At 52.9% G+C, this 26,134-nt stretch overlaps 9 protein-coding genes across 9 annotated transcripts; 4 read left to right on the forward strand and 5 right to left on the reverse strand.

Moving 5' to 3' along the window:
- The first annotated feature begins 1,961 nt into the window (after positions 1 to 1,961).
- On the forward strand, positions 1,962 to 2,653 carry BO72DRAFT_452287 (uncharacterized protein). The gene has a single exon (XM_040945696.1). It carries the CDS (start codon positions 2,051 to 2,053, stop codon positions 2,312 to 2,314), a length of 264 nt encoding a protein of 87 aa, XP_040796808.1. The 5' UTR covers positions 1,962 to 2,050; the 3' UTR covers positions 2,315 to 2,653.
- Positions 2,359 to 3,128, reverse strand: BO72DRAFT_256904 (uncharacterized protein). The gene is made up of 2 exons (XM_040940096.1): positions 3,038 to 3,128; positions 2,359 to 2,959 (listed from the first exon to the last, which is right to left on the reverse strand). Exons 1-2 carry the CDS (start codon positions 3,045 to 3,047, stop codon positions 2,403 to 2,405), a joined length of 567 nt encoding a protein of 188 aa, XP_040796809.1. The 5' UTR covers positions 3,048 to 3,128; the 3' UTR covers positions 2,359 to 2,402.
- A 1,921-nt stretch (positions 3,129 to 5,049) lies between these two features.
- BO72DRAFT_256922 (Mis12-Mtw1 family protein) lies at positions 5,050 to 7,654 on the reverse strand. Its single transcript, XM_040940098.1, has 5 exons — positions 7,240 to 7,654; positions 6,320 to 7,099; positions 6,095 to 6,259; positions 5,877 to 6,045; positions 5,050 to 5,821 (listed from the first exon to the last, which is right to left on the reverse strand). The coding sequence occupies exons 1-5, from the start codon at positions 7,478 to 7,480 to the stop codon at positions 5,191 to 5,193; spliced, it is 1,986 nt and encodes a 661-aa protein (XP_040796810.1). The 5' UTR covers positions 7,481 to 7,654; the 3' UTR covers positions 5,050 to 5,190.
- Positions 7,655 to 8,633: 979 nt separating this feature from the next.
- BO72DRAFT_256957 (putative phosphatidylserine decarboxylase Psd2) lies at positions 8,634 to 12,543 on the reverse strand. The gene is made up of 7 exons (XM_040940099.1): positions 12,200 to 12,543; positions 12,073 to 12,117; positions 11,787 to 12,002; positions 11,309 to 11,729; positions 9,756 to 11,249; positions 8,943 to 9,694; positions 8,634 to 8,877 (listed from the first exon to the last, which is right to left on the reverse strand). The coding sequence occupies exons 1-7, from the start codon at positions 12,341 to 12,343 to the stop codon at positions 8,713 to 8,715; spliced, it is 3,237 nt and encodes a 1,078-aa protein (XP_040796811.1). The 5' UTR covers positions 12,344 to 12,543; the 3' UTR covers positions 8,634 to 8,712.
- Positions 12,544 to 13,435: 892 nt separating this feature from the next.
- Positions 13,436 to 13,955, forward strand: BO72DRAFT_452292 (uncharacterized protein). Its single transcript, XM_040945697.1, has one exon. The coding sequence runs from the start codon at positions 13,566 to 13,568 to the stop codon at positions 13,887 to 13,889; it is 324 nt and encodes a 107-aa protein (XP_040796812.1). The 5' UTR covers positions 13,436 to 13,565; the 3' UTR covers positions 13,890 to 13,955.
- Positions 13,956 to 14,799: 844 nt separating this feature from the next.
- BO72DRAFT_388511 (putative MFS glucose transporter) lies at positions 14,800 to 16,334 on the reverse strand (the record flags this gene model as incomplete). Its single annotated transcript, XM_040941722.1, has 2 exons — positions 14,800 to 16,170; positions 16,236 to 16,334. The coding sequence occupies 2 exons, from the start codon at positions 16,332 to 16,334 to the stop codon at positions 14,800 to 14,802; spliced, it is 1,470 nt and encodes a 489-aa protein (XP_040796813.1).
- Positions 16,335 to 17,675: 1,341 nt separating this feature from the next.
- Positions 17,676 to 19,251, forward strand: ssn3 (cyclin-dependent serine/threonine protein kinase SSN3; the record flags this gene model as incomplete). Its single annotated transcript, XM_040941721.1, has 3 exons — positions 17,676 to 17,727; positions 17,961 to 18,120; positions 18,180 to 19,251. The coding sequence occupies 3 exons, from the start codon at positions 17,676 to 17,678 to the stop codon at positions 19,249 to 19,251; spliced, it is 1,284 nt and encodes a 427-aa protein (XP_040796814.1).
- A 144-nt stretch (positions 19,252 to 19,395) lies between these two features.
- Positions 19,396 to 22,089, reverse strand: BO72DRAFT_452296 (putative metaphase-anaphase transition protein (Mlo2)). The gene is made up of 4 exons (XM_040945698.1): positions 21,576 to 22,089; positions 21,435 to 21,489; positions 19,773 to 21,348; positions 19,396 to 19,691 (listed from the first exon to the last, which is right to left on the reverse strand). Exons 1-4 carry the CDS (start codon positions 21,689 to 21,691, stop codon positions 19,684 to 19,686), a joined length of 1,755 nt encoding a protein of 584 aa, XP_040796815.1. The 5' UTR covers positions 21,692 to 22,089; the 3' UTR covers positions 19,396 to 19,683.
- A 331-nt stretch (positions 22,090 to 22,420) lies between these two features.
- On the forward strand, positions 22,421 to 25,891 carry BO72DRAFT_413856 (MCM DNA helicase complex subunit MCM2). The gene is made up of 5 exons (XM_040942518.1): positions 22,421 to 22,462; positions 22,557 to 22,672; positions 22,737 to 25,039; positions 25,098 to 25,267; positions 25,339 to 25,891. The coding sequence occupies exons 1-5, from the start codon at positions 22,458 to 22,460 to the stop codon at positions 25,436 to 25,438; spliced, it is 2,694 nt and encodes an 897-aa protein (XP_040796816.1). The 5' UTR covers positions 22,421 to 22,457; the 3' UTR covers positions 25,439 to 25,891.
- Positions 25,892 to 26,134: the final 243 nt, after the last annotated feature.

Genomic DNA, 26,134 nt, shown 5'->3' on the forward strand with positions numbered 1-26,134 from the left:
GATGTGCGCGATCTGTCCTTGGCCCTGTGTAGCAGGATTTAAGGACTTTAAGGCCGTGGGAAGTAGAATGACTCAGGATACTCTCTCGCAATCTGGGGGTTTGACGTCTGGACAAAAGATGTCAGAGAAAGGGGAAGGAAAAGTTTTGTATCAACAGTAGCTTCAGCTGCGGAGCATCATCGCCACGCTGATGAATCATTGCATCGATTATCGCTGCAGGTCATGACAGTCCCGGACCAATGGATCAGCGTCTTCCGGGCCAGGCAAAAATGATTCAAAATAAGTAGAGCAAAAACAGGAGACAGATTCAAGGAAAGTCTCTTGAGCTGCACTAGGGAGAGTCCCAGCTCCAGGCCAGGTGCAGCCCCATAACCCTAAAGTCCGATAGCATGGAACCAACCGGATCGAAGAAGCGACGGGCATGTCAAGAGGTATAGACGATCACAGGAAATCAAAAAGGGTGACACCCAACCCCGTGGACTACAGCTGCGCTCAGGCATCTATCAGCAGGGCCGCGCCGGTCTTGCTACTATCTGGGACGCGACCACATTCATTGACGGAACTGGTTCCACGGGCTCCACGATTCGGTACCACTGTGGCTCATAAAGGAGTCACATTGGCTAAGACGGCTTCAGATGTACGGCGTCGAGGGGAATCGACTGCAAGAGTCCAAGACAGCTCATTAAATGGGCTATTGTCTCACAAGTCCGGAGACTCCGGTTCTAACGATGACGACAGTGTTTTTCTCGGCCTGCGTTGGATTTCGGCTGCTTTCACAGATAGTCGTGCAGTCGAGAATCTGCATCGGTATTTGGCTTCTACTGTTTCATCTGAGTCGCGTAGAGACTAGGCAGACTGTCCACTAGTTTGTGGTCGATTCTTCGGGCCCCCACCGACAGAAGCGCCTGGATCCACGGTGCAGCCTTCTGGAACCTCTTGAGGAAAGTATAGAAGTTGATTGACGGGGCTGAGCCGATCGAGAGGTATGTTGATGGATGCGCGCGGTGGGTTCTGGTTTCACATCGATTTGTATTATCTGCCACTCCTGAACAGGTCGAGAGGCAAAACTGGAAACTCCCGGGGATGTGGGCCCGTTGCTGGGTCCGGAAAGAGGATCCCCCCATCCGCAACTAAAGATCAACGACGTTCGTCTACTTCTTCTAGTGCCCGAACCGGACCGTCAACAGTCATTCAGGGACATCATCGGACCCATGGTCGGTCTGGACAAGTAGCCCGTGGTTCTTAATGCGGGAGGAGTGCATTGAGCCATTCCCGACCATCCTCCACGTCAGCCGGACGAATTTTTAATCGTTGACAGACGATGGATGGATGAATGAGCTTGCATTGGGGGCCGCATTCAACCATCTCAGTCGAGTATCACATCACATCGTAGTGCAGGATCTCGGCAGCGGCTCTAGTAAGGAGAGGGGGGGGGGAGAGATCCATGGCAGATGACGAAGCTTCTGCAGACCTCTTTCGAATTTATCACATGGCGAGACTCGATGCGGCGACCGAGTGGGACAGAGAGAACAGGGGATAATTGATGTTGGGACTGATGGAGTGATGTATGGAGAGGAGGAATGTTGAAGTGAAGTTGAAGTTGAGGTAGAGGTTGGAGGAAATGGAGGAAATTTTGAAGGACTCAGCGGTGGGCGGCTTTCTGAACGGGACTGGGAAGTCCCTGTAGACTTCAATTTCAATCAATCTCAATCTCAATCTCAGTCACTTCCTCTTCTCTCTCCGCCATGCAATTCTTCTCTTTCCAATTGTCACCTTCCACGAATTGTTCTCAAGCATTATCACGGACCTGGATCCTCCACTAAAATCTACTAGAACTAACCCACATAGTATACACATACTATTTGTGGTTAGATTCCATGGGTAAGCTTTCTTCGAGCTCATTGCATCGCAGAATTAAGTGGTATAGGGGAATTGTCATGCACCTCTAACTAGTGAAAGAAGGAGTGTGGGGTAAAACGCGCGTTCAAGCAGTGGACGATCTGCAAGATATTCGACATGCAGCCAGCTACTTAGCTACCTGGCTCCGAAAATGACTTGGATGGTTGGATCTCCCTTGCTGTCATGGAGTATCCTTGCCCCCTCCCCCTCCCTCTTCCCCCCTGATCATCAATCAGAATGGGTCCTGGATCCTGGGGCTAATCACATCTCTGTATTGGTTTTTGCAATCCACAAGTGCAGATGCACGGTGCACTCAGGGGATCTACAATACCTACTTTTAGCGGCTCACCGGATTCGGCCATACCGCATCACTCCCCGATTTTCGAGTGCCTCTGGTGGTTTTGCTTCAAGTTGAGGACAAAAGTTCCCGATACAGATGTCGCAAGAATCTTCATGTCTGTTTCCATCCTTCTGTTCTTCATATCACTTGCATCCAGGGACGTTCACACTTGCCTACGTACACCGATCCGCCGGCTGCAGACAAGCTTCGACGTTGGAACTAAAAAGACGCCTCTGGCTCGACTCCTTGCTTGAGGCTTGCTTACCGGTCGGTGTGGCGATAATTTCGCCGACCCCCGGTCGGAACCCAATTGAGACAACTGGAATGGCACTTGAGGATTAACAGCTGGCTTGTTGGGATGCGCAGAGCTAGACTGGATGATTGAACATTGCCCCACTCCCAGCTGCAGTGTGGACTTGACATTCCATTTGTACTGCGAAAATAAATATAGAACACTCCCAGCGATGTCGACACACAATCCCCTGCCCCATCTTCGTTGTTTAATGCTCCGCACTATCGGGAGAATTGGCAGAGCACGCTCCATCACAAGAACCAGCTTGATCGCTTCCACCATTCTTTGCTGTCCCGTACCTGCGTCGAGCTGCTTCCGAGCACCCTGGGCTTGTATGACGCCCCTATCCATGATGTCAGTGGGTATTCGCATCTGGTAGATTGCGTGGCGCCAGGTCACACCGCGCACAGCCGAACCTGGTCTCATCTCTGTGCTCGGACGGTGGCTGGTAAGTCCGCTGCGTGCCTATCTAGAGCTACACTGACAGATCGACTCTAGGAGCTTACTTACATCCATTTTGCAGCCATCGCCTATTCATTCCAACATGCCCGACAGAGTCCCAAGCTTCATGCGACCGGGCTTGTTCAACCCAGAGCGGGTTCGACTTCCCTCCCGTCCGACGCTGCGCAGTGCTGCCGAGGATGGCGGTGTCACCTGCATGAGCGCAAGGACCAATCTTTAATTCTGCAAACCGGAATGAGAGCGAAAGGCGTCACACCGGGGAGGCGATGCAGCCGTGCCGGCGGATGTAAGTCTCCTGTCATGAAGGTCTGCGCGCTGGCTGCTGCCACTGTGGGGAAGGCAGGGAGGTAGCTTGTGTCTGATTGTCAGTGCGAGGGATAGTGGCGAAATCCGCACCATTCCGTCGTCAAGGTAATTGGGGTGACGTTGGCCGTCTTCTGGAGGCGCTCTGAGACATGACGAGTTTACCGTTGAAGAGAGTATAATTCATCATGATTGCGCCTGGGACAGGGATGTGTGCATTTTGCGCGCAGGGTGTAGCTTGCAGCCTGTGGGTCAATATAGAGACCAGAATAGGTTCTAGGTGAGTCTTTATACTGAGACAGAGACCATCTAGCTCGGTGTGACAAGACCTTCACCAAGCAGAGGCCAGCCAAACCCCTGTACAATCACAGTATGATAAGGGAGGTAAGTTTAATATCGATGGCAGCAAGTCAATTGACTCCATATGCCACCATTGACTCCTCCACTCCCCACTCGCATGACATTCAGTGTAGTCAATTCTCGTGAGTCAAGAGCATATCGACTGTCTTGAACCCTCTTTCCAGATTTTGCAGCTGCCAGAATCGGCCCCTCTAGAGCTTCGTAGCTATCAGCGAGTTTGATCATCTGAACAGGTCGCAAACCTTCTCTGCCCATGTCTTAGAACCGCCCCACTAGAAGTGCTCCAGACTAGCGCCGTTCACCTCTGCAACGCAAGACATTATCCAAACCTCCCCAATCTCGTCCCATAGATAGCTCCCCGTCATCACGACAGACATCACATGAAACTTTGAGTCTCAACCCCTTCTACCTCGAAGTCAATAGAACATTATCGATTCCTCTCTCTCGTCCCTCCAAAATACCCGATCAAATCTCGTGCGATAGGGTGCCAACAACAACAACAACAATCACAAGAACAAGAACAATAGGAGCAAAAACAACAACAACAACAATACAAACACCATCACCCCAACCCCCAACCCAAACAACAACCTGAACACTCCCCGTATCCCCCTAAGGTATCCAAGCACAGTAGAACGAAACCAAGCGTCACACCCACAGCCGTCCCCGTCCGTCCCCATCACGTCCCCGAAATCGCGTACTGTACCCCGCAGCAGAAGCGAGCAGAAACAACCCACCCCAACCGCGGGATTCCTGGCGTGGCGTAGCGTAGCTTATGCACGATGATGCATTCATTCAATTATCACAATGTACTAGTAGGAGGAGAGGGGAGATTTTCTGCAAGAAAATGCGGTACTTGCTACTGGGGGCCGAGGTTTGCGGGGTGGTCATATATCTTTGTTTTGCTAGCGGGGCAGGGCACTTTCAGCAACAGCATGGGTGTTTGACATGATTTTCACGCGGGAGAAGAGGTTGATGAGCTATTGCTTATTTACCAAAGTATACCTACACCTACGGATTGTACTCCTACATTGAATATACCAGAATGGATAGCAATCCGTGGTAAATAGAGCTGAGTAGGTATGGCTCATTCGATTTAATCTACCACCCACCCACCTACCCGCCACATATCAAACAAACCCCAGGAAACCAACCACTTCACTCCCCAAACTCCATTGCTAGTGCTAGTGCTAGTGCTTCAAATCGAATCAACCCAGCTCAACCCATTCCATCTCGTCCCGTTCCATCATGACACCCACGAAAACAAAACCAAACCCGCCAAACGAACCCGAGAAATCAAAGACAAACAACAAGGGAAAAAAGGGCTTACACCGGGTTCAGGCCCTAACAGTAGCAGCAGCAGCAGCAGCAGCAGCAGCAGCAGCAGCAGTAGCAAGTAAAGGTATTGGTATTAGAATTCAGATTTACCAGAAGCGAGAAAGGAAAAAACCGGGCGAGAAAGTGAAACCCCTCTTAAAAATGCTGGCAGAATATTTGCAATCCATTCGCTCGTATCGTACGCAACCCATACATATCACGCTCGTCGCTCTACCCGGCTCAATGCCCCCAGTATCACACCTAGGTCTTCCTTGGGCCGGGGCCGGAGACTGAGGTCCTTGTGGTCGGTCGCCGAGTCGGTGCTGGCCAGGCGGCGGATGCTGTTGCGGGCGTCGCGGGCTTCGAGGCGCTCGGCGCAGATGCGCAGGACCTGCGAGGAGACGGCGTCCGAGGTCGAGCGGTACAGTTCGAGGTTGTGAATGCCGGCGGCGAGAGAGTCCAGCGTCGGGGCGAGGGTGCTGGTTACGCGGGAGAGGCGGGTGGAAATGGTAGTTGGGGACATTGGAGGGAGGAAGGTATCTGTTGCGGAGGTTGTTGATCTTGCTGCTGCTGCTGATGGCGGGTCGGTGTCCATGGGCTCGCCGTCTGTCGGCTGTGGTGGTTGTGGTTGAGGTGGTTGTTCTTGTTGCTTGACCGTCTCCGGGTCGATCTGGGCATATATCCTCCGCTGAGACGGGTCTAGTACCAATAAGTCGATCGGCTCGTCAGGCCTGGATGATGATAGTTGTGAAGGCTGGCTGGGATCTGTCTCGAGCGGTTGTTTTCTGATACGGGGAATATCCGGCGGTCGTAAGAGAGCATTGAGAGCATGCCGCTCTTTTTGTAGCCTATTGTCAAACGTGAGCAGTCTGGCCAACACAGAGCCCCTAAAGCGAGACGTACTTCTGTATTAACTCCTCCAATTCCTTGATCTTGTCCGCATTCTGGATGTTCTTCGGGTTCTCCTTCTTGACCACCACCGCGGGAGGATCCAGCTCTTCCCGTTCGAACCAATTAGAGAGTGTGGAGTTCGACTCAAAGTCTTTGAGGAGCTCCTCCTGTATAACACGTGCTAGGTTGTCTTAGCATGTGCATCGCAATCCCAGGAAAGGTGCACTTACCCGCTAGCCGAGCGCTCTCATCCTCTGAGCGCGACCCAGAAGGCTTGTCGCCTATGGCTCGCGTACCACACCAGATCAAAAGCTGCCGCATTCGACGCGGCTCCGTTAAGTCTGCGGCAATATGCTTATAGAAATCCGCCGTGTTAACCTTCTTATGTGGTAACGCTGAATTATCCCCGTCAGCCACTCGTGCCATGGAATCACCTGCGGATCAATAAAACCCACCGTTGGACGCCCCGGAGTCGATCAGCGAACTTGCTCGCCGACCTCGCATCCCCAGACTACTCCGCCGATTGTTCCCCTTCACGGACTTCTTCCCTCGCATCTCCCGATTTCTTTGTATGACCGGCGTGTCGGCCAACGGCAATGAAATCGTGGCCGTGCCAGCCTGCGGTGGCCCTGGAGACACGTATCCATTGCGAAGCGACGCTCGTCGTGGTGATTGTTGTCGTTGTTGTTGAGACTCTAATTCCGGCTGCGGCGTCGGCAGCGACTGTTGTTGTTTCTGCTGTTCCTCCTTCCTAGAATAACTAGGTCGGCCTTTCCTCCGCTTCTTCTCCAAGGGGACCGTTTCCCCCTGATCTCGTTTTCGCGTCGAGCGTTTCGCACGTTCTGGCTGTGGCTCAGGCTGTGCCTGGGCTGGAGGTTGCGACTCCGGTTCTTGCTCCGGTTCCGGTTGAGGCTCGAGTTCAGGCTCAGGCTGGCTCTCCTTCGCCTTTGCGGCTCCCCGGGTTGTCCTCTTGCTCGTTCCCTCGCTCGGCTTCGTTTTTCGTCTCGTTTTCGTGGTATCCGTAGTAGTCTCTGTCGCAACCGCAGCAGGCTCCACCTTCTCCTCCACCACCTTCTTCTTCGGTGGTCGACCCCTTCTCGGAGATGGCTGCGGCGCTGTATTCAGATGCGAGCTTGCCGGCAGAATCGCGGGTTGAATTTTTTCCGTCGATGGTCTGGGCTTCTTTGTCGCGATGCGCGTAAATTGAAAACCATCGTCTTCCTCATCAACAGGCACTACGCACGGGAAAAATGAAAATTAGCACGTCCCGACCAAACCATCCAGAAAACCCGACAAGAATCGCTGTCGTTCAAAGCCACCCACATCCTCAAACCGAGGAAAATCTCAATCCATCCAAACAAGCAAAGCCACTCACCTAACTTCCTCTTCTTCTCCCCAGCACCTGTACCATTCGCAGTCGCACTCGCATTCTCCTCGCCTTTATCCTGTTTACTCAGCCGCCGACTCGATCGTCTGCCCCCGCCTCTTCCAGGCGCGGCAGGACGCGCCTGCGCCTGGGACGTAGCCATATCGATAGCCAGTAACGGTCCACGACGCTTCGTCTTAGCTGTAGTGGTGGTGGTGGTGGTGGGCGTCGCCAGAACAGTGACGGTCATGTCAGGGACCGACAAAAGGGGGTGAGGATGTTTGGTGTCGAGTCAATTGGCCTTCGTTCCTGGTTGGAGTTTTCGCACGTCCGGTCGCTCAATCGGATCTTTTCACATCTAAGATAACGCAACCTCGCCGGAAATTGTAGCGCATCCAGTGGGAGCGCAGGCCACGTCCAAGTCGGAAAAGTTTGGCGTACGTTGAATGCCGAATGAGAATGAGGAAAAAAAGAGGATTATTCCGCGATGTCGTAATGGATTCTCCTCACTCCGACAGCAGATGCGATTCGAGTCGATCAATTGAGGGCCGGTAGCCAAGCTATTTGTACCCTCCCAACAAGATTGCGCCGATGTCAATCACTGACGGAAGCGAAGTGCGGAATCGAAGTTGTCGAGGGCGGGCGGGTGTTGGGTCGTCGGATGCTGCGTTTTCCTTTCCTCCGGCTGGCTCGTCGGTCGACTTTGGGTGTAAGGCCCGGCTGGTATATCGCACGGTCGCAAATCGACAAGACCAATCAGTGGAAGCTGTATTGTTGATGGCGTAGGTGGATTGAATGAGAGGGGGTCGGGTTGAGAAGGTTTGTTGTCCGAGAGACGTGTATTGTCGATGCGGGTTGCGCGCGAACCACCACCCGCACAGATTGTCCCGGGGCAGGTCGCGCTCGTAGGCAATTTCTCGGACGAGTAGTCAGTTCTCCCTCGGCGTCCGGCAGAGCTATCGCGATGGAATCCCGCTCCTTGCGCAGACGGAACTCTGATGCTGGCGTGGGGATGACGATGGGGGGGTTTGGCCTTGGTCGGTCGGTCGGTCGCCGCAGGCACGCGGTTGTTTTGGTCGTGGCGCGTGGGGAGAAGGCGCTAGTCCTTTTCAGGATGACAACTTCCAGCTTGTCCCGCCAACTCGATCGCTACAATGAGTTGGTGAGAAGCACCAAATGCCAGGATTTTGGTATATATAAATGAATTTATTCACATCTGGCATAATTGCCTATATTCTCGTAACAAGACTATGTACAGTCCACCCACTTTTCAACACTCAGCCATGCCCATCACACCTCATACTTATAATCTTTTTACAAAATGAGTTTCTCAATCGCTATGCAGGCTCCGGGCCTCTAAGCGTACCTGTCAACGCCCGAAAGAATAAGAAAAAAAAATAAAGCAATATACCCCGCTTGGCAAAAAAGGCTGCAAGAATACAGAGCATATGTAACAAGATTACAATGCAGAACATACATAGTCTACGGGAGAGCAGGGACATCTTCAGTAGGCGGGGCCAGACTGCCTTCAATCCGACGCTTCGCAGACTGCATCTCCTCAAGAGAGATATCCTCGGATTTCTTGGGCATGTCCGGTTCGAACTGAGGAATATCGGGACGATGACCCACAGACATGCCGACCCGGATCTATTTTGAGGAACGCCGTGTTAGCTTAAGAATCATGCGTAAGGAGCAGTAAGGGGTTGTCTTACCAAAGTTTCCAAGGGCCCCTTCGAGTTGTCCACCAAGTCACTGTCGAAATTAATCGACCCCTCCTCAAAGAGCAAAAGAATGGTACTTCCTCCAAACTTAAAGTAACCGAGCTCTTCGGCCCGTGAAACCTGCTCCCCAGCCTTTCGTGTAATGACTGTGCTTCCAACCATCATGGCTCCAACACAGACCACCATGACACGGCCAAGAGCCACGGAATCAATTGGCACGAGAACTCTCACGTTCTCGCCATACACGTCGAGAGCAGAGCGGATCGCCATGGGATTGACCGTGTAGTACTCACCCTCAATAGTCTTGGGGGTACCCATGACTCCGTCCACGGGGATATGGAAGCGATGATAATCTTGGGGAGCAAGACGGAAAACACCCAGTGCTCCATTCTTGTAGCGCTTCACATCTTCGGGGTAAGCATCGCCGAGGAGGCGTTCGATAGAGAATTCTCGACCTTTAACCCAGATATTAGTCGCTTCATCCATACGGTCGAATACAACCGCTCGGCAATCAGCAGGTGACACAACAACTCTGGGCTCGTCCGGCGCTGAGCAGGGCCGGGCACCGGGTTTCAGTGCACGGTAGAAGAACTCGTTAAAGTTATTAAACTTTTCGATGGGCAACAAGACTTCGGACATATCAAGTTGGTGGAAGTTGATGAAGTCCCGGATCTGACTGGCAGACGCAGGATCATCGTACTTCTTGCCCTGCTTGATACTCATAGACTTCAAGATTTTGCGAACTATAATCATGGTTAGCGAGATCTTGTGAACAACAACCTTATCTCAGGTAATAAGACATACTTCGCTTCTTTTCCATTTCTCTGCTTTTAAGACCCTTGTACAGCAATCGAATGCCCAATCGGACATAGACACTCATGCGCTCCTCATTGATTTGCCCAGTGATTCGGTCCTGGACAAGGATGTTGGCCGAGTTGGCTCCCAGCTTGTAGCCACCATAACCAATCTTCGTGATGACTTTAGTGTACCATTTGCGCTGCGCCTGGCTGGAGGTCACGAAGCCTCCCATGACGAGGTTGTCCACCTGCCTCCAGTCCCGGCTTGCGCATGTGGCAATGTGCGTGATGATGTCGGCATCGGAACGAGAGGAGAGCCGCGGTTGATGGCAGAGGGGGCATTCTCGAAGCTCAATGACGTGCTCCACACCGCGTTCATCTCCCAAATCGTCGGGTTGAAGGTCTTCCTCAACCAAGCCCGGCTGCTCTTCGGTGGGTATGGTAGGAATATGTGTAGTCTGAGGGTCATGGTTGGCTGGCAGGCCAGCGTTAAGCCCTGCAATGAGCTCATCATCACCGCTCGACTGTTCCTCGCTATCCTGGCTGATCGATGATGATGTGGGTGAAACCTTTCTGCCTGCCAGTCTCGGGTCTTTTTGAAGTGCCTGAAGGGTATCTTCTAGGCAGATCACAGCTTGATCAAAGGTCAGATCCATTGTTTCACTGGGTTGATTTTCCAGACTGAAACGCTCGAAAAAACTGTCAATTGTGGACTCCTTCAAGGTGGAACCAAGAGTGTCAAGCATGGTAGTCAGTTCAACCTTGTCAATACGACCGCTATCGTCTGCATCGTATTGTTTGAGCATGAGTCTCCAGAACTGCTGGCGCAGGGCACGATACGGCATATATTTGGCCTTGACAATGAGTTCGGGCGAATGCTTGTCTTCCCATCTGTCCTTATTCTTCAAGCTGAGTGGAATGCGATAAACTCGAAGCCCTTCGCTATCAGCCTCAAGCGGGGAGACGGTAAAGTTAGCTAGCGTAGGAGAGCTTGAGAGGCTGGGAGTCTCGGTGTCTTCCGGGACACTCCGAGGTGGAAGAAGAGTCGGTTCTCCCTGCTGTGACAGGCCTGACAGGGACGTAGAAGAGCCCCTTGGTGACATGCCTAGTTTAGGTGATCTAGACAGGCTGCTGGTCGAGGGAGAGGGGCTGACCGAGATCTTCGGAGCTGGTCTCACAGCAATGTCCGATTCAGAGCTCGTGAGATCAGGAGTCTGATTTGATAAATCGTACAAGCCAGTCTCAGGATCGGCGTTGGGAGCGGATTTGATCAAGGTCTGTAATGGAAATCCGGCCGATGCGACAAAGTCATTGCCAGAGAACTTGTCCCTGTCCATGACGGTGAAGCCGATCGTATAAGAAGTTTCATGCTTCATGACCTGGAACACCATTTTCTCGTTGTATACTGGATTAAGATTGTGACGAACAACCGGTGTTCGAAGCGTCTTTCTTCCGAGTGAGGTGACAACGAACGGGTCCATGTCGAAGGAGGTGCGCGTCACTTGATCAAGAGTTAGCTCAGCCATGACGAGGTTGAGGATGGACAGAGGAAAACCATACCATTCCGTTCGGGCGGAAGGTCCGTCACCTTCACAATCTCCATGAACACGATACCTTGCACTCCATTTCCTATACCGGAAAACTGGTAGGCTCGTGCTGCCAAAGATTTCCGTTTCAGACGTTTAAGGCGCAGCCTCCTTCTTCGCTTTTCCACGATCTCTGGTTTGGTAGGGTCGTCCGTCTCATCCGACGTTTCTTCATCTCTGTCGACATCCTCTGGTGAAAACGAAGGTACCTGCGGGAATTCATCTTCATCGTCCCCAGCACATACCAGGGTTCTGAATTTTTGATAGACTTCTTCCGCAGGGGAATTGGGGTTTGCCGGATCGATGAGAGAGAACTGCAGCAGGATTTCCCCAGAGATGATACTGTCCTTCTTCTTCGAAGACTTTCGTTTCGAGCGAAGAGTGTACCAGGTTGGCTGCAGGCATCATGTCAACTCGCACGTCCAGGTCAGTCGCGTTCCGGGAAAATGTACCTGTTGATGGACCTCGCCGCGGCTGAATATCTCCTCGAGGGCAATGTCGAATTCGCCCATATAGTCTTTGCCGAACCGATCATGATCCCAACAGATGCACTCCAATAGTGGTACGCCGACCACGGGCATCTCAAACGTGACGTTCCATTCTGGGTTCAGGGTCTTTGGTATCGTGGGTGTTGACTGCCGGGCCTCTCCAAGTGTGACTATCATGTACTGAACAACAAGGTGGCTTGTTAGCAAGCGATCAGCTGGTTCAATAGCTGGAATAGATTTTATGCCATACCGGGTCGCTGGTTCCTCCTCTGTCCTTAGCTGCTAGATTCCTCCCCTAGTACCCAGCAGTCAGTAATGTTGAGGAATGCGGGCGGGACTTCCGAGCGGCTCCGCGAATCTGGGAAGTGCGGACTCACCCGAAGGACGGAGACCTTGAGGATCAAGGGCTTCGTGTCAGACATTCTCATGGGACTGGTACTTCTGCTTTGACCGGGAGTGGTATTGGTGCTTTTTGAGCTCAAATGAGTGCTGAGCCGTTGTGGCAACGGTAAGCGCACCATGATGAACCGTCGGGAAGTGCGGGGAGGGGGAGAAAGCAGGCCAGACGGAGCCGGAGGTGACGTCGCGTCGATACTGAGGACGGGAAAATGATCGGAGAGTGGGATTATTTAGGGACGCGTTCGTGAGCAAACAGGGATAGTAGGGGAAATTGCCTTGAAGGGGGCTAATCAGCATCTGGAGAAGGGAACAGGAGGAGGAGCTCCCCAGTCACAATGACGGAGCGTTGGTCGCGGTGGTTGCCTGTCAAGGTTGAGTGCCGGGCGATCTTAGGAAGATCTGGTGGCTCCGGGCGACCCAGCAATCCCACGAGCAAACCAGCACGGTCGCAACGCACTGCAATGAACTTGGAGCAGAGGTAGGTATACGCACTTTGCGATTGACACCCTTTAGATATGGGAGATCAGGAGCATGGCGAGGAAAACACAGACAGTGATTGTTGAATGGTGGAAGAGTTGTGTGGAAGGATGGGGGGGCGTGGACGTAGACGTGGACGTGAACGTGAACGTGAATGGGAAAGTTGACTGCGCGGCTGAGTGGATGAGACCGAGTGGGTTGCGCATAGACTTTATTTCTTTAGTGTATGGCCTTCATCGAAGCACGGAGAAAAAGGAACAACAAGCCAGACGGACCGTCTCGATAGATAATGGACTAGATAGACCAGACTGTCCTCTCTCGTATATGAAGTGGGGTGGCCTCGATCGACTAGGAGGACATTGCCGGAATACGGAGGAGAGGATAAAGAAAAAAAAAATAGATCTAAAAAGTAATGACAACAAGTACAAAATACCGAGTACTCGAGTAGATGACAAGTTGACATTTAGCTAACTAGTCGATTTAGTGATCGAGTCTCATTGATTCATTCATTTTATTTATTCTTCTTATCCTCGGCAACGCAGGACTACTTCGGAGAGCGGAAATAAGAAGTAAAGTTAGTTGTGGCCCTGCTTTTCTCTCCCCCACCCCAACCTCACCCCTAGAATTCACTCTTCATTCTCTTCTTCCATGAATGATAATGCAGCTAGATGCATCATCGCACTTATGCAAAGCATTTGTCCCCCTAATCTGGCTAATCTTGGTAGGGAGAGAACGACGTCAGGTCCGAGAAATTAGTCTCATCTCCACCACTCAACGCAGTCGAGTGATCAGTGATTGTGGCTGCCTAGTCCAAATGAGTCGCTCTACATCACATCCCTAAATTCAATGGAGGTTATCTTCCTAAATATGGTACCGGTTCATGCTGCGGGAATTCTTTTCCTGTTCTCCCCTACCGAACGCATCTGCCATCCTTTCTGCTGCATCAACTGTAGGAGAACGAGAAGGAATGGAAGGAAGGGAAAAGGTCTGCCTGCGAGTGCTTCCACGGGACAGCCGATTGTCCTACTTTGCGGATGTCTATGGGTTTCTTGCTGCCTGGACAGACATCTTCCCAGAATAAAACCCCTCGGGGATCAGAATCAGGATCCCATGGAAGACTCCGTAATGGATTCCATCCTTGGCTTGCCTAAGCAGCAGTCAAAGTCCCCTGATTCCCTGAAGCAGGGCTGAGCGATCGTGTCCCCACTTCGAGTGTCAAAAAGGCTCCAGTAGGAACCGGCGGAAGGGCTGGAAGGGAGTTGTTGGGATGAGAAATCGCAATCTTGGATTGGACGATATTCTCTCTTTGCTTTGAAATTTAGTCTACCATAACTGCGGTAGTTATAGTGTAAAGGAGGGGCGCCCGCTGACCAACGGGCCATTCCGCGGCCTCCGTAAAACAGCGTCTCGTAGGTAACTTACCACCGCCGCAATGCAGACAAGCCTCCGTCCCAATCATCCAGCCCTATAGACTGGTAGGTACAGTGTGGAAGCATCCTGGCGGTTGAGTTATTATAAACCTCCGGGCCTTAGGCTGCTTACCTTTGATTCTTGGCGATCAATTTGCATTTTTCTTGATTCGGGCCAGAGAGGGATATCTATGAGCTCGGCTAACCTTTTGTGTTTCAGACCTGAGACGCGATCTTCCCCTGTAAATGTATGTCAGGTTGGACACAACTTTATGCCAACCTGTAACCAACATCCCAACGAAAAATAGGGGCTGTAGCCTCAATCTCAAGAAAATACATGTTCTCAGCACATGTAAGCAGTCCTTTGAGCGAGATGCTGCTGGACCGCCATAGTGCTGATCGTAATCAGGCTTCGCCAATCGTTATTGCAGTCAAGCGCACCCCTTAATGCCAAGAGTGACACATAAGCTGTGGCTGTATGCGAGCTTTCGCATTGACACCTCTATTCGAAGAGATACTACTCGATTTAGACTATGAGGGTACTAGAGCTTAGCAAGTGCAAACGCTGGGTGCCGTGGGGCTAACTCTGTCTGCCCCTCAGGCAAGCCGATTGAAGTCCTTTCCTATCTGTATCCCGCCTTTAACCCATCCAAGACTATGAGCCAACAATAGCATTTCTGTAATAGGTCGGGTTAGTCTCTTCTCCGTCGATCAACCCTGCCCCAAACCTCATCGGAGCTGGTTTTGCCCTTGGTTTCAGGAACCCGCCAGTAAATGAACGCTCCGAAAAGACAGGCCATAGCAGCAAAGACCCAGTATATCCTGCCTCGATCCAGAGCCTGGTTCAAGACAGGGAAGAATTGCGCCACAATGAATGTCGCAATCCAATTGGCCGCAAGCGCCCAGCTCTGTGCGGCGCCCACAGCCTCCGGACCAACCAGCTCAGACGCAAGGATAAAAGGCACAGGACCGACACCGACAGCAAAGCAGGCCACAAACAGTAGCACAGCGATTGCAGACAAGGCTTTCTGGCTGGTGTATATACCCAGAGCTAAGAGCAAGGAGTTTACCCCCATGCCGCTGATGCTAAGCAGAAGGCATTTCTTACGCCCGATCTTGTCGGGCAAAGGAGTGCAGGCAAGTGTGATGACCAAGTTGATGCCCGAGATGGCCACTGCCAGTAGGGCTGCGGTAGTAGGAAGGATGCTCTGTAGAAGCGAGACGCTGTACATGATGATGCTGTTGATCCCCGTGAATTGCTGGGCAATCATGACACCAACGACGGCAACAATAGCTGGCCGATAGTAAGAATCTGTGACGGCTCTGAGGATGGTGACTGGTGGCTGCTTCGGTGGCATATTGCTCGATGGTGGTGTCAGCAGCGACTGCTCCTCTCCCGAGCCATCTGCAGCATCAACGGAGGAACTGGACCAGCTTTTGACCTCCTCTTCAATATCAGCATCCTTCCCGCGTAGACGCTGAAGTACCTTCCTAGCCAAGCTGCCCTTCTGATGCTCCGCAAGCCAGGTGGGACTCTCCGGGACCAGAAAGAGTCCCAGAAGCTGCAGAGCCCCGATGAAGCCGGCGACGGCAAGAACGACCCTCCACACATTTCCGTAACTCAAGAAGTATCCCAGCGTTTGTGTGAGCAGAATCCCGACGTTCGTCATGACTTGCGTGAAGGCGCCGAAGAAGCCCCTTGCGGCAGGAGGGGCTATTTCGGAAACATAAATTGGACCAACAACAATAGCAGCCCCGGATCCGACTCCTGATAGGAAGCGGCCCAAACTCAGCAATGCTATGTTGGATGCGAAGGTCTCAGCTACGGGACCTAAGATATGAAAGATAGTCGTAGCGCGGAGAGTGGATAAACGACCGTGTTTGGTGGATACTGGCCCTGCCAGCAGAGCTCCGACTAGGCCACCAAGGGTGTAAATCGAGGATACCAGGCCGAACTGGGACGGGTTCATAGGGATGCATTGCGGAAGTGAAGCTGCACTTGTAGTGGAGTCAATGCTCTTCTGCTCGCAAGTAATGACGGCTTGAGGTGCGTTTAATTCAGCCTTGACGAGTTTTTCAAGTCAGCAAAAAAAGTTAGATGGAATAATGAAATGGCCCCGATGCCTACCAGGTGATATCCAAATTGCAGCGGTCCTAGGGTGGTTATGAACACGAGATAGACCAAGTACGGCGTGACCCTAGATCGGGTCGACTCCCCTGAAGCCATTCTATGGTTGAAGATTGGAAACTGCAAGGATATTCCTCGTTCAACAAGCAAGTCGTCGACCAATGGAGACTTTCAAGTAGGTTTTTTCGGTCCAGTCATCACCGATGTCACAAAAAGGAGGGTTGTTGCTGAACGCCGAGCTGCGTCTAGATGACGTTGCGGCTATCAGTATGCATCGGGAGAAGGAAAGTCCGTATGTCTAATCACCGACTCAGGGGGCCGGGGTTGATAGGGAGTTTGCTACAGAGTAGCAATGTGAGCATTGAGGTACTCTGTAAGGAGTCTGAGTTCTGTACCTTGACTGGACAGGCAAGTAACTATGTGTAGTGGATGGTTACACATGTATACACGTAACTATTGTTTGTTCTTGTTGGTTGTTGATGCTGCTGCTGCTGCTGCTGTTGTTGTTCTTATCAACCAGGGGATCGATCTTCTGCTGAGTCAGTCACGCTCCCCCTCTCCCTCCGAGAGTCTCAATGCAGCCTCACTTGAATGGTCACGTCTCTGGGCCTTTCTCACCACCAACCATTGTTGCTCATTTCTAAGTCATACCTAACCTACCTACCTAATCATCAAGTCTTTTCCTGCAGGTCTTATGCTCTTCTCATAGTGGTGGAGATCAGTGTCTCCGTATGCATGATTCACCTCACTGTCCTTGCCGACTGCGAATAGTTACTTCCCTTCATCCAACAAGCTACTGCTACTACTCCCCGTACTAACCAGTTCAATCGAACCACACCACACCAATTCTCTCCCGGGCATTCCCCCCTCTCACATCCACTTCTTCTTTTCTTCTTTTTCTATTCCTCTCCCTCCCTTTCTTCCATGAGCCTGACGAACCCCCCTTCCTCATCCGGTCCTCTAAGTGCGACTTCCAGGCCTACTGCGGCCACCCTCAGCCAAAGTCTGTCTCTAAAGAACTTGAAGAGTCTGCAGGCTACTGTTGATGGTAATACCCGGCCATAATTCATTATCCATTCATACTCGTACATACATACCTACTCAGTACTCCGTACTTATACATTCTTACCCTATCTATTTATTTTATTCTTCGTCTTCTCGTCTTCTTGTGCTTCTCCACTGCTTCCAAGTTCCAACCCACCCAGACTCCGTTAGCACCCCGTCTGTCTCCACCTTTTGCCACCACTCAGTTCTCCAAGCGCCCTTCTACTTTCTTGACCTGGGCCCATCACTATCACGATGTCCACTGGTTGATGATTGAAGAGTGTTAGTTCTAAATTACTATTTCTTTGGTGGAATCATTAAATGTACCCGAGCTATACTATAGCTCTCGAGCTTCCTGAACGGCTTTGAAGAAAAGAACTGTCTAGTGCCTCCATCATGTTTGGCAAGAGCTTTCCGTTCTATAATTCTGTCGCCGGGTTTTATCCACGTGGTAATTGCTGTCCCTTCGATCTCCGACCCTCTTGTTGCCGGCTACACGCTGCTGCTATACGCTATACCCTCACTTGTTGAAATTGTCTACCTTGCTGTCAGCAATCTCGGGTTGACTATTTTTTTTTCTCTCTGTCCCCCAAGACTCTTGCTTCTAAGTTCCGATTGGCTGATGGGTTGTCACCGAGGATTACTCTCACTATGAGTGCTAACATAATTTTCTATATTTAGAAAGCACAGATTCGCGACGGCCGCCAGGGACCGGTTACACCAGTAAAGTCCGAGTGCGAGATAGATACCACATTGTGGGTTTCATCAGCAGCGGTACATATGGCCGAGTCTACAAGGCGATCGGCAAGAATGGCCAGAAGGGCGAGTTCGCCATCAAGAAGTAAGTAGATTGCGGACGCCTTCACTTCAATCAAATCGCTCGTCGCTGACCGACTACAGGTTCAAGCCGGACAAGGAAGGGGAGGTAGTGCAGTACACTGGTCTCTCGCAGTCCGCGATCCGAGAGATGGCTCTGTGCTCCGAGCTTGACCATGCCAATGTGGTGCAACTGGCAGAGATCATCCTGGAAGACAAGTGCATCTTCATGGTGTTCGAGTACACGGAGCACGATCTCCTGCAGATCATCCACCACCACACGCAACCGCAGAGACATGCGATCCCAGCGGCGATGGTCAAATCGATCCTGTTCCAGCTGCTGAACGGCCTCCTCTATCTCCACACCAACTGGGTGCTGCATCGAGATCTCAAGCCCGCGAACATCCTGGTCACCTCCAGCGGCGCCATCCGCATCGGGGATCTCGGGCTCGCCCGCCTCTTCTACAAGCCCCTCAACTCCCTCTTCTCGGGCGACAAAGTCGTCGTCACGATCTGGTATCGTGCCCCCGAGCTCCTCATGGGAAGCCGGCACTACACGCCCGCGGTGGATCTGTGGGCGGTGGGGTGCATCTTCGCGGAGCTGCTCTCGCTGCGGCCCATCTTCAAGGGCGAGGAGGCCAAGATGGACAGCAAGAAGACGGTGCCCTTCCAGCGCAACCAGATGATGAAGATCATGGAGATCATGGGCCTGCCGACCAAGGAGACCTGGCCGGGCATCGTCTCGATGCCGGAGTACGCCCAGCTGCAGTCCCTGGCCGTGTCGCGGGCCCCCGGCCACTTCAGCCGCTCCTCGAACCTCGAGGGCTGGTACCAAAGCTGCCTCAAGAACAACGGGTACTCCGCCAACGCGAGTGCGGGCACCCCCGGCGCGGACGGGTACGACCTGCTGGCCCGGCTGCTCGAGTACGACCCCACCAAGAGGATCACCGCCCAGGAGGCCCTGGAGCACCCGTACTTCTGCAGTGGCGGCGCCATCTCGGCCAACTGCTTCGAGGGGTTCGAGGGCAAATACCCGCACCGCCGGGTCACGCAGGACGACAATGATATCCGCTCCGGCAGCCTGCCCGGCACGAAGCGGAGTGGCCTGCCGGACGATACATTGATGGGGCGAGCGGCGAAACGCCTGAAGGAGTGATCGGGATCGCCGTCTGAATATCTTGAAATATAGTCTCTGCATATGGGCATGGCGTTCAGGTCGCTGTAATTAACGGGTACGAAATACATAGCAACGCATTTAGATGGAATACAACATAAGCACATTGTACTGTACAATCTGCACCTGACTTCGAGTATCTGGGCTCACCGTAGCGCGACGCCTTCCTAGACCAAGCAAAAGGAACACACATTACAAACACCATTACACGAATTCTTCTCTGAGATAGATAGATAGATAGTCAAAGATAAATGAATCTGCTCCTATTTGAAACCCAACCACGCCGTTCCCATTCAATCGTGCCATTTTCCTTATTATGTTGTCCTGAATGAGTATCCCAAACCATTCTGCAACTATTAGACCCCATAAATCCCCAAACTAAGCGGTTAGATCAAGTAGATACCAAGAGTAAACTCAGTAACCTATAACCCCGCAGAATTAGCAACCACAACAATGATCGACTGAAAGTTGGGGAAAATGTCGAGGAGAAGAGGAAAACATACCATTCTGCTCCCTCCGACTATCCCCATCCTGCCCGGCACCGCCACCATCACCACTACCACCGCCGGAAGAAGCCTGGCCCGCGGCGGCGGCCTCCCGGATATGCTGGTCATCGCCGCGCAGCTTCTCGAAGTAGGCCTTGATGTCCTCGGCGGAGACGGCGGTGCCGCTCTCGGCGAAGGGCTTCAGGAACTCCTTGACCCGGTCGCGGAGGTGGTTGTAGACCATGGCGCCCTCGATGGCGCGCACGCGGTCGATGTTGCTGAGCGCCGCCTCGCCGCGGTCGAGCAGGCTGCCCGTGCCCGTGCTGCGGGCGCCGTCGCCGTGGTGGTGGTCCCCGTCCTCCGACACGGGCGGCTCGTAGGCCTCCTCCTCCTCGCGGAGTTGCGGGTGCGCGGCGAGGGTGTGCGGGTAGCAGTCTGGGCAGCGGCAGAAATTGTCGCGGAAGGTTTCGGTGAGGAAGAGGGAGAAGGTCTGGGGGGGCGGGGTGGTGGGGAGGGTGGTGTGTTTAGGGGCGTTAGGTTGGTCGGGTTGGGGTTGGGAAGAGGAAGATGGTGAAGCGGTGTTGGTGGTGGCTGGTGCTGTGACGGTGTCGGTATTGGTGCCGGTGGATTCGGACGTCTCATCGTCCTTGATGCGCTTTGCGGCGGGCTCGGCTGTGGGTTGTGGTTCAACGTCGTCATCGTCGCCGTTATCGTCGGCTTTGCGTTTCTTGGAGTTGAGGGTAGGCTCAGATTGCGCGCTGGTGGTGACGGGGTTGATTGGTTCTGCAGTCGTCGGTTCTTTGTCTGTCGCTTCGGCGGATTTGGCTTCGGATGCGATTGGTTTGGCCAGTCCACCTTCTTTGAAGACGGGGGGGAGGAAGCCGGTTGTCCCCGCGTAGCGCTTCAACCACGGATTCGAGTCAACGCATTTGTAGCAGATGAACATGTCGAAGTCAGCTTCTTCAGGGAACCCGGGTGGGAGGGGCGTCTCCTCGTCGTCGTCATCATCAACTTCGTCGCTTTTGTTGTTGTTGTTGTCGTCACCATTCTCCGCTGCTACCGCATCTTCAGCTTTCACTTCCTCCTGCTTCTCTTTTTCCTGCTGCTTTGCGTTCTTGTACCAGTCGCGCGAAAGCCCGATCAGGCACTCTGGATGCCACCAGTCCTCGCCGCAGCCGCCTGTCTCGACAGTCCCCACACCCAAGCACTGGAACATCGTTCCCCGCTCCTGATTGGGGTCATAGTCCTCGTCGCAGCCGCAGAACTTATTCTGGAAGTTGTGGTTGTATTTGTTGCCCGGGTGGGGTTCTTCGGAGTGGACGCCTTTCGCGCCAGTGTGCGGGTCATTGCGCAGCGTGCAGGGCGAGCTCGATGACATCCGGGTTGTCCCGCAGTCGCAGACAAAGTTGCGCTTGCTGAATAGCTCGACGAGGTTGTGTTCCCCGTGGCAGGCGATGGAGCAGGAATAGCATACGGCGGCTGGTGTGTATGATGCATTCTCGTCGGAGGATGCGGTAGGAGGGGGGTTACAGGTGAGGCACGCGAAGAGGGATTGTCGGAGGGGACCTAGAGCTTTGGTGCAGGTATCAAAGGACTGCGCCTGTCAGTACGATGTGTGATATGCGACAGTCGATCCATCGTCGTTAGGTTGTCTGGTTGGGGTTAGAAGGGCAAGCTCACGTAGGGAAGGATCTCGCGCGCATCAGCTTCGAGGCGAATTTGAGACTCGATGAATCTGACAGACAAGACTCGTCAGTACTCGGAAATATTTACAGGCATTCCGACAGTGTATGCCGTGCGAAACAGAATTGAAAACCTCACTGTCTGGCAGTCTGCGAGTTCTGGGAGCTGAAGCTTTCGCGACGGTTGATGGGATCCTGGGCGTCTTTCGGCAGCCCATTGCTGGGGGCTGGTTTGGATGCCTCTGAGTCGGCCATATTCTTGTGTCTGAGTTGTGGTGAGTCGCTCTATAGGTCAGCGGAGGGAGGACTTTATTTGACTGAAGAAGAGGGTTGTGGTAAATTAAACGGTGATCTGGTTCTGCTCAGCCTTCGAGGAAGCTCGAAGCGCGCGCGGCGCAAGGCGATTCAAGTGTTTGCCCCGTTTGCATGACCTCACTTCTGCTGCTCGATGACGGCTACTTCGGGCCGGTTACTTGAAGCTCATATTGCTTGCCAGATGCTGGCTTTACTCAAACAAAAGGTATGAACTTAACATTCCGAATTCAACACAGTACCTCGAAGCAATGTAGTTAATATGTACAGTACCGTGTGCGAAGTCCCTGCTACTGTAGAGTGATGCGGCAGCACCGCAACATTCAGGCCACTTGAATTGACCCCATAGCAAGGAAGGTCAATGCATTCATACCACTTGACAATCTTTCTAGCTTGATTTCCACGTCACTTTCGAGTATCCATAATGTTCTAGACGGTATAATTATAGGTACAGGCCGGAGTGCTGAGCTGTCGACTAACGCCATTCTGGGTGGCGCTTCTCTTTCCCGATCGGGGTTTAATTGGTTTTCGGACGCGTTTGGGTCGCGCTCCGACGCGTTTCTGCCGCGCATCAACACCGCCTGATGGATTTCCCTGCCAACGGATGAAAAAAAGGCGCCCGCACTACAACCTCCGTGCGGTAATCCCTTCAATACACCCCCCCCCCCCCCCCCCCATACTCCGCTGCCGGTCAGAAACACCAGACACAATGAGGTATGTTTACTCTATCGATACGTGAATGGTCACATCTTCGATCAGTTTTCTTCTCCCGTAATTCCTTCCACTAATATTCATCATGGCACTTCAGTTCACCACTACGCCCAAGTCATTCCGCCGCAAATCGCGGCCTGGGAAACCTCGGCCGACGCAAAAGAGACAGAGAACCCGATGATGAGACTTCATCGGTCGCCCCTCCTTCGAGTCGTAAGTCTCAGATGATTTTGATGGTTAGATATCGGCAACGTGCGCATGCTGACTCTTGCCACAGCTCCCCCTTCGTCACCTCCTATGCTCCCTTTCGACGAGGATGACAATGAAGGAGATGAAGAGGCTGACATGCTGGGCGACATCGACGATCTTGATGAGATGGCCGAAGATGAAGATGGCATTGACTTGTTCGGTGATACCTTCGAGAAAGATTACAGAAGCACACAAGACCAGCAATACCGCGGAACATACATCGACGATGAAGGCGACCACGAGGAGCTGGATATGGCCACTCGTCGTCAGCTGGAAGCTCGCCTGAACAAGAGAGACCGGGAACTGGAGCGCCGTCGCCGCATGCCTGCTGCCTTCTTGCAGGACGATGAAGATGCAGAAGTCGATCTCACTCGCCAGCCCCGTCGGCGCAGACACCACTACGATGAGGATCGGGAGGACGTTGAGATGGGCGACGATGTCATGGAAGAGCTCTCCCTGGAGGAGTTGACCGACGTCAAGGCTCCGAACATCACCGACTGGGTTCTTCAGCCCCAAGTCCTACGCTCCATCTACCGCGAGTTCAAGGCGTTCCTCACGGAATTCACCGACCCTACTGGTAGTTCCGTGTACGGTAACAAGATTAAGACCCTTGGTGAGGTGAACTCCGCATCGCTAGAGGTCAGCTATGTACATCTTCTCAACACCAAGGCTGCTCTTGCATACTTCCTCGCCAACGAGCCGACTGAGGTTTTGAAGGTCTTCGATCAAGTTGCCCTCGACGTGACTCTGTTCCACTACCCGCAATATCACGACATCCACAACGAGATTCATGTCCGTATCACGGACCTCCCCGTCATTTACACCCTCCGCCAACTCCGCCAGTCCCACCTCAACTGCCTTCTGCGTGTCAGCGGTGTTGTCACTCGCCGCACTGGTGTCTTCCCTCAGATGAAGTATGTTATGTTCATTTGCGGGAAGTGTAGGACACACCTGGGTCCCTTCCAGCAGGAAGCCAGTGCGGAAGTCAAGATCACATTCTGTCAGAACTGTCAGGCCAAGGGACCTTTTACCGTTCACTCCGAGAAGACAGTGTACCGCAACTACCAGAAGTTGACCCTGCAGGAATCCCCTGGCTCTGTTCCCGCCGGTCGTCTCCCCCGCCAGCGCGAGATCGTTCTTCTTGCTGATCTCATCGACTCGGCTAAGCCTGGTGATGAGATCGAGGTAACCGGTATCTACCGCAACAGCTACGATGCGCAGCTCAACAACAAGAACGGATTCCCCGTCTTCGCCACGATCATCGAGGCCAATCACATCGTCAAGTCCCACGACCAGCTGGCTGGTTTCCACCTGACGGAAGAGGATGAGCGAGAAATCCGTGCCCTGTCCAGAGACCCCGAGATTGTCGACAAGATCGTTCGCTCGATTGCCCCCAGTATCTACGGTCACCTGGACGTCAAGACCGCCATCGCGTTGTCCCTCTTCGGTGGAGTCAGCAAGCAGGCCCAAGGCAAGATGTCCATCCGTGGAGATATCAACGTGCTGCTGCTCGGTGACCCCGGTACCGCCAAGTCCCAGTTCCTGAAATACACCGAGAAGACGGCACACCGAGCCGTATTCGCCACGGGTCAGGGTGCTAGTGCCGTCGGTTTGACGGCCAGTGTCCGGCGAGACCCCTTGACCAGCGAGTGGACGCTGGAAGGAGGTGCTCTCGTGTTGGCGGACCGCGGTACCTGCCTGATTGACGAGTTCGACAAGATGAACGACCAGGACCGGACCTCGATCCACGAGGCCATGGAACAGCAGACGATCTCCATCTCCAAGGCCGGTATCGTCACGACGCTGCAAGCGCGCTGTGCCGTCGTGGCCGCCGCCAACCCGATCGGCGGCCGCTACAACAGCTCCGCCCCGTTCTCACACAACGTCCAACTCACCGAACCCATCCTGTCTCGTTTCGACATCCTGTGCGTGGTCCGCGACTTGGTCGACCCCACCGAGGACGAGCGCCTGGCCAACTTCGTCGTGGAATCGCACTCGCGCGCCAACCCGTCCCGCCCTCTCCGCGACGAGGACGGCAACCTGGTCAACGCAGACGGCCACCCCATCGACGAAGAGGGCTACCGCATCAACAAGAAGACCAAGGAGCGCCTCCCGCCCACCCAGGAGGAGCTTGCCGCGCGCGACGCTGAGGCCCGCAAGCGCGAGGAGGAAAAAGAGGGTGAAATCCCGCAAGAGCTGCTCCGCAAGTACATTCTGTATGCCCGGGAACGGTGCCATCCGAAGCTCTACCAGATCGATCAAGACAAGATCGCCCGTCTCTTTGCCGACATGCGCCGTGAGTCTCTGGCCACGGGCGCATATCCGATTACCGTAAGCTTCCCTTCTTCAAGCAAATCAGCACAACAAGCTAACATCAACCCCCAAACAGGTCCGTCACCTCGAAGCCATCATGCGTATCGCCGAATCCTTCTGCAAGATGCGTCTCTCGGAGTACTGTTCCGCCCAGGACATCGACCGCGCCATCGCCGTCACCGTCGACTCATTCATCGGCAGCCAAAAAGTCAGCTGCAAGAAGGCTCTTTCCCGCGCATTCGCCAAGTACGTTGCCCTTTCCCGATCCAAAGCACCCCTTAAAGAAAACAATCACTGACCCAAATTCTTCCACATAGGTACACCCTCTCCCGCCCCAAGCCGCAATCCCGTCGCAAAGCAGGCATCCCCGCCCCGGACCCATTCCGCCCGAGAATGTCGTCCGTTCGGCCTCGGTAGAGGATTTGCTTTCGATGTTAAATGGGTCATCCGAATGATTCCCGCATGTCTTTCCTTCTGCTAACCCTCCCCTTGACGCAATTCGGGGCTGGGTAAGTCGAGGATAAGAAAACTTACCGTGAGGATATCTTACGGCACGGCACCTTTTTTTTATCTTTCTAATGGGATGAAACGATCGATCTATCTATCTATGTTATTCGGTTCTTGGGAAACGTCTTTTTCACTGTTATGAATTGATCAGTATGCGTGCGGCGAGGAGGAGTTCGGGTTATTGAATCATGGGGCAGGCGAAACGGGGGCTTTTTTTTTCTATCTATTATCTTATGTTTTGTTGAAATATCTCTGATGTGATGTGATCTGATGTGATGTGATCTGATATGGGGAGCATTCCCCGGGGAAGAGCAAGCATATACCTAACTTACCTACTAACTTACTTATTGACCTTACTTATTTACCTTCCTCATCAACTTATTAGATTAGACAGTTTCCTGAACTATCCTCAGAGCTTAAGCTACACCGAATAAGTATCTGACTTACTATCTTGTTTCTGTCTAACATGGAAGTTGGGAGTGTGCAGGATAACATTACTAAATCATCGATGTTTTATCAGAAGAGGGGAGGGGAAGGGGGAGGGAGAGTGGAACATCAGTTTGAAGCGTAGATATGTGCACGGTATTCGGTCGTCAAGGGGCGGAG

Source organism: Aspergillus fijiensis (assembly GCF_003184825.1).
Source record: "Aspergillus fijiensis CBS 313.89 unplaced genomic scaffold BO72scaffold_68, whole genome shotgun sequence".
Taxonomy (NCBI): domain Eukaryota; kingdom Fungi; phylum Ascomycota; class Eurotiomycetes; order Eurotiales; family Aspergillaceae; genus Aspergillus; species Aspergillus fijiensis.

What these genes read in the sequence shown, in the direction of transcription:
- BO72DRAFT_452287 (XM_040945696.1), top strand. Translation starts at nt 2,051, where the DNA reads ATGACTTGGATGGTTGGATCTCCCTTGCTGTCATGGAGTATCCTTGCC.
- BO72DRAFT_256957 (XM_040940099.1), bottom strand. Translation starts at nt 12,343, where the DNA reads ATGGTGCGCTTACCGTTGCCACAACGGCTCAGCACTCATTTGAGCTCA. An exon ending in GCGGCGAGGTCCATCAACAG is followed by an intron (nt 11,730 to 11,786) that starts GTACATTTTCCC and finishes TGATGCCTGCAG; the next exon opens with CCAACCTGGTACACTCTTCG. An exon ending in AGAAATGGAAAAGAAGCGAA is followed by an intron (nt 9,695 to 9,755) that starts GTATGTCTTATT and finishes CCATGATTATAG; the next exon opens with TTCGCAAAATCTTGAAGTCT.
- BO72DRAFT_452296 (XM_040945698.1), bottom strand. Translation starts at nt 21,691, where the DNA reads ATGGCCGACTCAGAGGCATCCAAACCAGCCCCCAGCAATGGGCTGCCG. An exon ending in AACTCGCAGACTGCCAGACA is followed by an intron (nt 21,490 to 21,575) that starts GTGAGGTTTTCA and finishes CTTGTCTGTCAG; the next exon opens with ATTCATCGAGTCTCAAATTC. An exon ending in CGCGCGAGATCCTTCCCTAC is followed by an intron (nt 21,349 to 21,434) that starts GTGAGCTTGCCC and finishes TGACAGGCGCAG; the next exon opens with TCCTTTGATACCTGCACCAA.
- BO72DRAFT_256922 (XM_040940098.1), bottom strand. Translation starts at nt 7,480, where the DNA reads ATGACCGTCACTGTTCTGGCGACGCCCACCACCACCACCACCACTACA. An exon ending in TGAGAGCGCTCGGCTAGCGG is followed by an intron (nt 6,046 to 6,094) that starts GTAAGTGCACCT and finishes AAGACAACCTAG; the next exon opens with CACGTGTTATACAGGAGGAG. An exon ending in TTGGAGGAGTTAATACAGAA is followed by an intron (nt 5,822 to 5,876) that starts GTACGTCTCGCT and finishes GTTTGACAATAG; the next exon opens with GCTACAAAAAGAGCGGCATG.
- BO72DRAFT_452292 (XM_040945697.1), top strand. Translation starts at nt 13,566, where the DNA reads ATGGTACCGGTTCATGCTGCGGGAATTCTTTTCCTGTTCTCCCCTACC.
- BO72DRAFT_413856 (XM_040942518.1), top strand. An exon ending in GGTCGCCCCTCCTTCGAGTC is followed by an intron (nt 22,673 to 22,736) that starts GTAAGTCTCAGA and finishes CTCTTGCCACAG; the next exon opens with CTCCCCCTTCGTCACCTCCT. An exon ending in CTTTCCCGCGCATTCGCCAA is followed by an intron (nt 25,268 to 25,338) that starts GTACGTTGCCCT and finishes TCTTCCACATAG; the next exon opens with GTACACCCTCTCCCGCCCCA.